This window comes from Dermacentor variabilis, chromosome 3 (assembly GCF_050947875.1).
Source record: "Dermacentor variabilis isolate Ectoservices chromosome 3, ASM5094787v1, whole genome shotgun sequence".
In the NCBI taxonomy this organism is placed as follows: Eukaryota; Metazoa; Arthropoda; class Arachnida; order Ixodida; family Ixodidae; genus Dermacentor; species Dermacentor variabilis.
In genome coordinates this window covers 58,173,578-58,185,838 of record NC_134570.1, presented here as the reverse complement: position 1 = coordinate 58,185,838, position 12,261 = coordinate 58,173,578, and the positions used below count along the sequence as shown (strand labels likewise).

General features: G+C 44.5%; 1 protein-coding gene across 1 annotated transcript in view; it reads right to left on the bottom strand.

Moving 5' to 3' along the window:
* Positions 1-12,261, bottom strand: part of l(2)gl (LLGL domain-containing protein l(2)gl) — a 58,157-nt gene that overhangs the window by 28,638 nt on the left and 17,258 nt on the right. Inside the window, exons 8-13 of the mRNA XM_075685265.1 lie at positions 11,547-11,670; positions 10,829-10,883; positions 9,717-9,871; positions 7,470-7,687; positions 4,530-4,760; positions 882-1,034 (exon numbers count right to left, since the gene is read on the bottom strand). Coding sequence (XP_075541380.1) covers positions 882-1,034; positions 4,530-4,760; positions 7,470-7,687; positions 9,717-9,871; positions 10,829-10,883; positions 11,547-11,670 — 936 coding nt within the window. The remainder of the gene's footprint in view (positions 1-881; positions 1,035-4,529; positions 4,761-7,469; positions 7,688-9,716; positions 9,872-10,828; positions 10,884-11,546; positions 11,671-12,261) is intronic.

Here is a 12,261-nt window from a genome sequence, read left to right as displayed (position 1 = left end):
ACGAGCACTACAAAGTCGCATGCCACAATAACCCACGCTAAACACGAGGTTTTTGCCCACATTTTATCATGTTAAATCTACGCCTCTTGCATTATTGCACAGATCACACAATCAAACTGTAGCCATAATGACCTTTCACTACTTAAATGTTGAGGAGATATTGCCAAACGACCTCCCCACATATGCTTCTCTTGCTCAGTGCAACAGCAAAGTCGGTGCCTACCATCGAGAAAGCAGAGTGAGGATGTGTTCCACTTCTGACCAGCATCGAAGACAGCCTATTTTAAATGCTAGGAATACAGCTCCGAGCCCAGGCAACGAAATGCATTTCGAAGACGTCTCTGGAACATGATGCCATATAGCGTTCACAAGACAAAGAAAGCAGCTATTATAGCTGTACTCTAACACTGTGTTTGGGAACCTATGAAAAAACACAAAGTAGCTTACATTAGATGCATAAAGCTTTACTTTGTTTGCCTGTAAGTCAGCCTTCCCGTCAAGTTTCGAAGTACTCTGCTCAACCGATGTCTTGTCTGGACAACGAAGTAGCCCTGCATCATTTCCTGACGCTGTCTACGAAAAGCTGTCTTTTTTACCGGCTTCATCAGAACTGGAACTGCACTTAAGATAGCCGACATACACTTTGCTGTCTATTTAGTCGCCTACAGTGAGTAGTGGGACCCATACCGAGAAATCGAATGGTGTGTTTTACAGCATCCAAATAACGAAGCTTGTGTGAATTTTTACCAAATAACTGAGGGCATCTGAAGGCACTGCTTGCAAGAAAGCCACACCAATACACGACCTGCACTGCTGGCAGCAATGAAACAGTGTTAGGAGTAGTGCCGGCATCACACTGGCTCGTGGCAATGCCTACTGACCTCAGGAGTGGCTTCAGACTCTTCCGGATCGAAGCTGAAGCAGACCACTTGACCTGCGGTGCCGGCCACCACAAGGCGCCCTGTTTGCAGGCAGAAGAGGACCTTCTTCACCGCCAGGCGGGGGTCGTCACTGTACGGGTCAAATGTGCCCACCTGCGTGCAAACGAATGTTTGCATTACTGACATGCGAGAAAGCTGCGGTTGGTGTGCCTGTGAAACCACACATCATCTCCAGAAATGCTTCTCATTCTCAGTTGATATGAAAATGCATCCAAAGACATGCTATAAAACTTGTGTGGCCATGCCACCAATTCCAGTGCTTCTGGCCCATTTCAGAACAGCCTCACACAGCTGTACATGCACATCCTATCAACTAATAGGAGGACACACAGAGAGAAAAATAAAATCAATTTAGAATGGTACATTATCTACAAAAAATCTCTTTTCTGCATTTTGTCATTAGATAAATATATTAATTATTAGTGCAGGAAATGAAATTGAAACTTTTCCTTGTTGAATTTCACAAATGCACCATGGTGCCACCAATGAAATCAGTGTCGCATTAGATGGAATTATATGTTGTTAGTATGTGGGCGTTTTTATGCACAAGGAATTTCAACAAGCTCTCCAGTAGAGTCTATGCTTACTTCTGAAAGCAATGTTGTCCTTTTTTATCAATGTACAATCAGCTAGCAACGAGGGGACACTGCTGGAAACCTAAGGCGTCACACGGGGGAGCTGGCAATAGGAATCTCAGTGGCAGTATCCCCACCCAAACTTAACTTTTGCTTCCTTTCTGGCTTACAAAAAGCCTCAGCTTGCAGCCAGACAAGCATGTTCACAATTCCAGAAATCTGCTCTTATCAATTTCAGTTAATTTTACATTTCTCTTTACTGCCACTAGCATATGAAGCAATCACGAAATGCTATTTTATGGGAGGAAGACTTGTCACCCGCCCAAAACTACAACGGTTTTTCGGAAGGAAAGCTTCGCATTTACCAAAGGGGCCCGAACCAACCCTCGGGCTTGGCGAATAACATAGTCTGCGGGCGCAGCTGTGAACATCTCAGCCAAGTTTTGCTGTTGTACACAGTGCGTGGCGCTGGCAAGCTGATCACGAAGTCACCTTTCTCTCAAATGCTCTCTTTTCAACAGAAGGGCCTGTCCTCACTCTCTTCTACACGCACTATTTTGTCATCGGATGCAATATTTCATCATTCCCTTAGGTGGCTGCTACTGGCTGATAGCTGACATCAAGCTGCGGTTGGCCACATGGCGTAGATACCACGGCCACCGCAAGGTGCCGCCACGAGTCCACTGGCTAAGCGCACTGCACCTTGCTGAGAACAACCGCATTTGGCTTGTGCTTAGCGCGTCGTAGGCACCAAAGGCGGAAGTCGTGGCGTCTATGTAAATATACAAAATGAAACTTGAACTGCGCGCCACGGTGACATCGAGAAGGAAGAGTTGTGGGCTTGCACCACTGCGCCATAGCCTTCACAGTGCAAGGCATTGGAAAAGGAAAAGGAGAACAGCAGAGGCCGTGTTTGACTGCCAATAACGCCACTTCTGCTGAACGCATTGAAGTACTTTTTGCCGCAAAGTATTTCTGAAATAGCCTATTTTCACTTCAGATGCCTTTCTGCACTTCGATAAAAAGTGGTTCAGGGCCCCTTTTAAAGAAAAATCTAGAGATAAAACAAATGACTAACACCTTTCCGGAGAGGCTGAGCCAATCTGAGTTAACCAAGAAGGTTCGCAGATCACAGAGCGTAGTCGACGACTTGACATGTAGGGCCAACAAATATGGCAAATCAGTTTTGCCAAAGTCCACAATGTGGACTAACGGGAAGCTTAATAGACTGTTAACAGAATGTGTCGAAATAATGAAGGTCAACAACTGGCTCCTAAAGTAAGAGACCCGATAACAGACTCAAAAAGCTACAAATAGAAATCAAAAGGCCCACACTGCAAACAATCAACAGTTATAAAGACAGTTCACAAAGGAAACAGCCACGGGCAGAAAGAAAATGTTACATAATACAGAGGTCTCCTAAATTTCGCAGCATGGGCAACGACACACAATTGTTCCCAATTTTAACAAAGCAAGTTGACCAAGCCGAAGAAACCCTTCGTCTCCAAGAACCAAGAAGATTTACCGTACTTGTTCGTATCTAGGCCGATAGTTTTTTTTTTTTTTTTTCAAATAATCATATACCCACCTCTAGGGTCGGCTTAGATTCGAGGATTTTAAAAAACGCGCCAGTTTGAAATTGAAAATGATAAATACGATGAATAACTAGCGCCATCTAGAAAAGCCAGTATCGCAGCTGCTACTAGCCACGCTAGTAGCCAACCGAAGTACATGAGCGACGTTGCCATTTGGCCTGTGTCGTATCGGTGTGGTGGCTAAGTATTGGCGTGCGGCATGATGTTATCGTAATGGCACCAAACAGGCGATGCCACAAACAAAAAGTTGTGCTAGCAGCGAAGGCATCATCAAACATTCAAGCCAGGCAGGACTTCAGCATCGATGAAAAAACGTCCGTCATTGGAGGGGCAATGGGAGACGCCTTTTGCATGTGCCGCAACGAGACGATAGCGATAAGGAAGATAAGCGTGCAATAACAGAGTTGAGTTGTTCGCCAAGATCGTGCCCCGTTTCGACATGTTGGAGCCATGCCGCACTGTCTGTGCATGCGTGCTTGCGCGCGTCTGCAAGCGTACGAGGCTAGCAGCAATGATGACTTAGTGAGCTCGGCATGTTCATAGTAAATAAATACTGTTTTCATTTTGTGAACGCTGTCCTCACTTTTTTGTTCGGCCTACATTCGAGGTAAGTTTTTTAATTTTTTTCTGGCTTCGGACATTGGGGGGTCGGCTTAGAATCAAGGCCGGCCTAGATTCGAGTAAATACGGTATGAAAGGGAAAGTATTCATCCACCAAGGGTAGCGCGAAGTTGGAAAGGAAACCTAATAAGTGTTCAATCCACATGGGTTGCCTTTGAAACAATCACAGTACTCGAGACTGGATGCCAATTTTTCCTTTCATGAATCCTTCTCTACCTCGTGGATGTCTGCAGAGCTGATGCATCAAAACGTTATCTTAAATCGAGGTCTCACTTCAAAAGCCATGCTCTTACAGAGCAACAGCTTCCACAGTGCAAAATTCGAAGGGGCATAAAAAGAAAAAAATCTTTTGAGCTATTTTCATAAATTACCCTTCTACAAAACAAAAAAAGTGCCCTTTCACTCTGTGAAGGATGACCAGCGAAGCTGTGTATGTGGGCCCCTTAATGGAAACTGCAACTCCGCCAACGGTCGGCCTGGCATTTCACTATCTTCGGGATCGGCCCATGTATAGGGAGTGTTTAACGGGCAAGGCTTGCGGATTCGCATCTTTAGATCCCGATAACGGAACTACGTGGTATCTTGTAAACGAAATTTTAGAGTTAGGCGCGAAACGCATCAGGAACGTGGAAAATAAAATTGAAAATTTGAATTTTGAGCTGATTTTCGGTTCCAAAAACCCAAGTTGCAATAGTAAAGCTGCAATATTAATGAAAATGGGAGTTTTGAAAGAACACTTTAAACTGATTTACAGTTTCCCTTAAAGAATAGTCTCGTGTTATGCGGAGCACACTCACTTTGTGGAAATGCAGCCACTCCTCTTCCTCCTCCTCGTCCTGTGCAGCATGGAAGCTCGAGGGGCCATCCCCTGCCCCAAAGAGGCGCGCTGTTCTGAGAGTCAGCAGCTGCCGCAAGCACGACCCAGAGGCATCCCAGAAGCGCACGGAGCCATCTTCGTGGCCGGTCACCAGCAGGTCATGCTGACTTGGCTTCTCAGCCGTCACACGGCCACCCACCAGTGGCCAGGGCTGCAAAGGAATGCAGGACGTCCCTCAGACGCAGTGAAGATGTGTCGATACAGCGAGTGCTTGGGCGTCGCATGTTCGGCCACATTTATTCGCTTAAAGCCTCTGCCTAACTTTTGGACCTTTTACCTTGTTTCCAAAACCAGAGAGGAGTTCACAGAAAGGTGGAGGCTTGAAGTAATCGACAGTGGTAGAACATGAAATGTCGCTGAAGACAACGTCGGCTTCAGCAACATTCCTTGTTCTATCAGACAGTCACCTTGCCATGTGGAATTCGAAACACCTATGCGATGCAGATATAAGTTAGCACCTGACTGCTAACAAAATAGGCCAATGTCAAGTGACTTTTGCTAGAAACAATATTAAAGTAACATGAAACTAGGGACTCTCTGTAAAACGGCGATTGAAAAGTTCAGGTCTCTCTTGCTTGCAGCGCTGCAGCCATGCATGCCTTTCTTGCTCCCCAATCACCCTTCTAGATGCCGAATGACAAACTCCTACTAGCAAAGCACAGATACAGTCGACTCTCGTTACAACAGACCCTGATAATCCGACAAAAAAATGTCCATTTTATCCAAAGTCCGTAATATCCGAGACACCTCACTTCCGAAACTTTGGTCGCGATGTCCAACAACTTTATTGCAAAGAGTGAGTGACAAACATCCAAAGTAAAAAACAAACAAAAGTCGCAGTTTTGGCCGGAAGGCGAAGCATCGAGTGCAATAACAAATTAAGCAAGATAAGCGCAGCAGCAGCGAGCGAATTGACCTCCGTGCTGTATCTTGCTTCAACGCGAACTAAACGTTGAAAGCACAGTGCATATGAAGCTATCGGCACTGGGTGCACTTTGTCCACATTGCAGATCGCTTTCAAGATACGGTGGCTGCGCCGTTAACAGCAACAACCAGAGTAGAATCCTCCCTTTTTCCCTCACGCGCAAGATATTGAGCCGTGATCGTTGACTGACCCTTGCAAGTCAGCTGCCAGCCCATGCCGACATGGCAAAAGTCTGTTTTATACACCCGATTTTGACACAGATTGCTGTTAATTTCGTCCGCTGTAGCCAATAGTCCATTGTAGCACAGTCCATTAAAAGCAAACTTCGTTGCATTAATAAAATAGGTAGAACAAACTAAGGCTGAAATATGGTCCGTTATATCAGAAATTCTGTTGCACACAGGTTCGTTCTAACAAGCGCAGACTGTACTTCGCACTACTCTGTATTTGCTGTAGAACAGTATCGTGCTGTCATCTAGCACAAACTTGGCAAATGACAGCAGTTGTCCCCAAGATTCTAGTGCACATCTTTGCATCTATCTACACCTTTTTTTTTATGTTGTTGTAAATGTATCTTAGCTTGACAAGACATACGACATCCAAAAGGCTTCAGATAAGATGACAGAGCACGGGTATAACTTCCTATTACAAGTTAAATTTTACACGAATACACATCTTGGAGGCACATATGACACACAAGAGGTTTCATGAAACACTAGAAGCATTAGGTAAAACTTGCTATTGAATGTAAGCAATTAAAGACAGTCACTTTAAGAAAATCCTTAAGTGCTACTCAAAACAGCCATAGCTGGCCTAACAATGACAACATGACGGTTACGATGACGATTGCGGCACAATGGCTCCACACTGAACCAAGAATCAAATCCCAGGTGAGCACAAATATTTGTATTTCATGGCGACTTCTTAGCCAAGAAAACACTGATATGCCCACAACAGACTGCACAAAGGCTAGAGGACATACAGTGAGACCTTGCTACTACAAACACCACCTTAACAAACTTTCAGATTAACAAACTTTTCAGACATTCCCTGCCAAGTACATATAGTTTCAATATAAGGATATTTCAGTACTACGAACTTCAGAATACTGAACTTTCCAGAACAACAGTTATTCAATCTGCAATGCCTCAGTACAACGAATTAATATTCTGGGGATTCTTAGATTTCCGCGTATCCTTCATGGCAGCCAGAACAGTAGGCTAACAGATAACAAGGTGCAGAAAGTGGACCTGCGACGCGTGGGTTCAGAAACTTGAGACGGCACCTCAGGAGAAAAACGTGGAAAGATGAGAGGGAACATTTTTATTATGTTTATTATTATTCTAAAGGCAACACTGCATCAGGTTTTGCAAGTGCATGCTCCACCCAGACAACTGTCGCCTAGCAACAGAGGGGCATCTCTTCCTTTTTTCACTTTTCTTTCCTTCGCTCTTCTTTCTGCAGCGTACCAGCTACACACACGGGGTGCCTTTGCACGGTCTGGTCGGTGTTGTTTACACGCACTTGCACTTTTGAACAGTCCAAGCATCCACCACAAGGAATTTGAAACACAAACAAACAAAAAGAAGCATTACACTTTGGAGGTGACATGCGGCTTTCTCTTTGTTGGTGGTTTTCTCAGTGTCAGCCTCTCTTTTACACGCACCACTCTTACTATACGGTGCTTCGGTGGTGCGTGGCAGCAGAATCTATGGGAAATAGCAACAGCGCAGGCTGAGAGCCAACAGCGATGTTTTCAGGGATAGTAATACAGTGACAACTGATGAGTTGATGGGCAGAATGGTTAATTTTGGGGTTTTCACTATAACAACCTTTCAGAATAACGAACAATTTCCCATGGTCCCCTAAAGTTCATTATATCGAGATTTCACTGTACTCTGAACAGTCATCGCTGTACAACAATGGCCTACTCACCTTTGTTGAGCACTGGAGCGTCTGCTTGCGGCCCATGTCAAGCAGCTTGTCCCAGACGTCCTGGGGCACGTTGCAGAAGTGGTTTGTGCATGTGATGGCCGAGGAGTGCAGGCTCGATAGGCAGGGCAGCGCAAAGCTGGGCCAGTCATCTGAAGACAAGTCCACCACCACCAGCTCTTCCTCGGCCAAAATCACCAGGGCCACAGGCTCTGCAGTCTCTGCAAGGTCAACCCGAAACCAACCACTATATCAGCACATGACAGGCATCTCTCACAGCCTAAGATCTCTGACCAAAACAAGCGTAAGGCGAGTTAGCAGGAATATATATATATTTTTTAAGTGGTGTTACTTCCCAGTTTGGAAAACTGTCATCTGTTGCTGAAAAACCGCCGAAACGTACAGTCAGTCAGATTTTATGCTACATCCTACACTGCTGGCAACACAAAAGCTGTAGCAGTTTCCAAAATCATCCACCCTGCAGTTGAGACAATGTTATGCTGCCTTATTTGGATGAGAAAGTTGCAAAACTTCTGTTCTCCATGTTGATCATGACACCCAAGGCTGATCTTCCAATGCCAAGACGTAGCTGCATACAATTTGACAAGAGCCTTTTCTGTCTGACAAAGAAGAAAGCACGACTAAAGGCAACGCCTGCACAAAGCTGCAGCTTCAGCACGAATGCATAATGTTGGCAACATCAGAGTTTGCTTCTCTTTGCGCTCAACTCGATAATTTCCAACTTCATGGTGAACGCCAGATTCTGCCACTACATGCTAGCATCCCGCAAAAAAACTCGAACACATGGAATAATGACACAACGAAATGATGGCATGAATCTCCACAAGCCTCACTAATTCAGGAAAGACAAGAAACTGATTGGCTGTGTAAGCGAGTGTTGCAGGGCAGACCAGGGTCAGTTTTTGTAGGGGTGTACCCACCCGTGGCGCAGCTGCACGGTAGAGCTGCGCAGGCGCAGCCGTGATAAACCATGTTTTCCGAGAAGGTGTTGGCAATGCGGATAGCCGCTACGCCGGAAAGCCAACTTCCAGCACAGTTTCGCACTGTTTCATGCTTGGAAATATTTGTAGTAGCTCCAATTTTCGTTTGATGTAAGCATATTTCTTACTATTTATTCTCATGGTAACCTCATGGCGTTAAATCATTCTTCAATATAAGGAATAATTCTATATAAACAAGTTCAATATAGTAGGGTTTGACTGTATATGTATGCCACGTGTTTACCTGTGCCATATATGCAAGGTAGATGCTACAATATTCAGCCGCTAATGTTGCTAAGACAAGGTACTGTCTTCTTGAATGAATTATTCCTCAATTTCTTCTACAACTGGAGTGCATGAAAAGAGGTAATGAGGCATTTCATTCACAGCGCGTGCCTTATCTTAGATCTCCTCAGTCTATCAAAAAGTTCAAAACAATATTATTGCTCACAATCTGAAATGTATGTACTTCACTGGCACCGCTCCTTACGGACAGCGCCGTGGCAATGCCATTACAGGCTCTACACAGCGCATTAAAGCTTCCAAAAGGTGCCCGAAAAATTTGCACATCCTTGCATAGTCAGAACACTATCCTTTGGATGAAAATGCCAATTTATTATTAGTTTGTTATATACCAAAAGCCTTGATAGTTCCAGGTGCTTATCTAAATCCGAGACTAAACAATCACACCATAAACCATCCCCAGATTCTACAGGAATACGATTTTGTGACTGTTTGAAATACCTTTTCCATAGGCGATTAGGGAATGGAATAGTAGCAAGGTTATTCCGATCTAGATGGTTGGGTACTATAACAGTGCAGCAAGAATGCAGCCACTAGCAGGAATTAAGTTCTCAAAGTGAAAGGGTGAAGGCAGGTTTCAAGGGAAATGGGTTTCTTCAGCCCATTTTTGCCCCCATTTTCCTGGTCGGGAGGTTGGACTTTTGCCGCCAATACAAAGGCGCCAGCACAAAGGGTGCACGGTTGTGGGGCGCATTCGTCGCGTAACGCCAACTGTTATAGCTTTTTGAGATGCACATGCTGTTGACCTATACATCTGCTATAGATGTGCCGGCTAATGGATACACCGTAACAAGCACTGCCTAGATAACTTCACTGCCACAAATATACACCTTTAAGCACATCACTCCTTTGTTAAGGTGAATTGCTTGATGGAAGCATCGGGCTATTCGCTTACGCTGATCATTATCAATGGGTGCTGCACATTTCTTTATTTTTTTTTACTCACCAGGGTCATCTGCCTCCTTATCCACGATGAAGAAATCGACCACTTTGGAAGTGAGATCCAGCACTTTGGAAGTCTCCCCGTGCTTCACCGAGACTGTGTGCCGATCACCATAGTTGGCTCGTGGCATGCCACCCGAGAAGATGATGAAGTCGTCCCTTTAGCAGAAAGCAGGGACGTGTATTTTAGGAGGACGACAACAACAGAACCGAACACATCCCTAAGCTGCTCCCTTTACAAGCTGAGTGTTCTTTCCAAGAATACTGCAAGGGCTACAGTTCATGGAGGAGAAATAAGTCGTACGATACATTCTTCCACCATTTGAAGCCCTTCAAAACGTTAGGCTTATGAACCTGTACCATTCCTTCAACTCAATATGCATGATGGCCATGATGTAGACAGTCATGTCAATGGGAATGAAAGTTGCCTGTGCAGCAGCACTCGCTCATTCATAGACCATCAGTTTGAAAGCCTTTGGAATTTGTACGTGAAGTACTGGCATGCCATATTTGCTCGAATGATGAATGCACTTGAGTAGTCCACGTATCCCCCATTATTCCAATCAAAAAGAAAGTTATTTTTTCTTGCATAAAGATTATGAAGTAGGAGACACTACGATTCCGCGTCTGATACGGTGTCTGATACAGCGTCCAAAATGCCAGAATGGCAGCCGAATTCAAGGTGTTTTGCCTTGCTGTAGTGCCAAATCCAAGGTGTTGTGTTGTGCCATAGCAGTGGATTGGAAGCTTGGCATGAAACAAAATTTGGAGACACATAGTACAATTGGGCTGCCATTTTCAGCGCGGCAACTGAATCACACCGTGCGTCCAATCCAGTGCTACGTCACAGAAAAACACCCCGGATAAAACTGCCGTTTTAGCGTGTCGGATGCCATATCATAGCGTGCGTCCTTCTTATTAAAGATGGCCACAGAAAAAAAAAAATTGTTTGAAATTTTCCCCCCGTATAATGAGCGCACCCCCCATCTTAGTGCGAACTATGGGGAAAAAAAGAAAGGTGCCTTCATTGTGCAAGTAAATATGGTACTTGTTTCTGCCAGACCAGCCCTTGTTTTTGCAAATGAAATGCGTTTTGAAATGTTCGGAAACACTCACTTCCCAGTGGTCCGCTTCCACAGGATCTTGTTGATGGCTTTGCAAGGGTAGGGACCTATAAAAAGGTTCACATTCTAAGACACTCCATGGCAGCACAGTCACTCTTGATTTGTCATCAAGTCTTAAAACCTTTTGCACATTTCTACGCATAGCACAGCATAACTGCTGCACCTGTCGCTGCACAAATGTACGACCAGCCCATTCTGCAGCAAGAACACATTCTCAAGCATGCATTACATGAAGCAGCCACAATCTATGTTTAAGCACATTGGTACTCATGCTCATGGCTGCCACGGAGCTCTTGACTCACTTAGGTATCATTCAGGGAGGGCCATCAGTACGTCCTTTCTTTTTCAAGTAAGAACATTCATTTAAAAAGTATTGTCGAGTGAGAGCTACACATAAATAACATTCCATAAGAACCTGTCATGATTGGAATTTGGGTGCCTTGAACGTTATCCACAGTTCATGGTAAATTAGAAAAGTAATGATGCATGGGAGAAATGGAAGGTGCCAGAAACTTTGCACGTCATCAACCCTGTTTGCAATTTAATTTTTGGACTAATGCGGATCATGCAGATTGGTCTCATGGGACACAGCGCCTCAATATATGCGGCCCAGCATTACGAATAGCTAGCTTCCAGTTTGTCAAGGACAAGAATGATGCTCTGCTGCCAACAGCCTTACAGGATTGCAAGAGGTCTTCGTGGAAACTCACCATAACACTGTTCCACAGATTCAATGGCCTTAGAGCTGTTGATACTCCAAACGAAATAGCTGCAGTCATTGTGGGCACTCATGAATTTGGTGCCACTTCCATGCCATGCCACTGAGTGGAGATCCTGGGTGCAACAACCCAACAAGAAAAGTCAGCACAATGTTCTGAAATGAACTCTGCAGTGAGCCGGTATCTCATGAAGCTGCAGTTTGAAGTTTTTTTCTCTCTCTCTCTACCCCATTTCTTTTTTCAGAATCAAAATGTTCCTAAAGAAACAAGCCAGGTTAACATATTACTTGCCATCTTGTAAACAGACCATGCAGAGACACGCAGGGTGGTCCACTTATAATGATGATTGTCTGTAATGACGGCTATTGTACCATTTCGTGACAACTCACGAGGTTTAAAATCTCAGAGCTAAGCTGAGGTTTGAGCTATGAAGAGTGCTACAGTGGAGGGCTGTGAATTGCGACCACCAGAGGTGTTCAACATCACAGTTAAGATGGCTACTGTGTACTACATTGTCCTGTATACAAAAAAAACGAGAAACAAAATGCTTGAATGTGATGTACTGGGGATGCACAACTGTAATGGACGGATTTTCCTATATTTTCATCAAAATGATTATAACTGGTCTGCACTGTAGCAGACAGATATGAAGTACACTAACAAGCTTTTCCTTCACTGTACTAACTAGCGCATTAATACGAAAAAC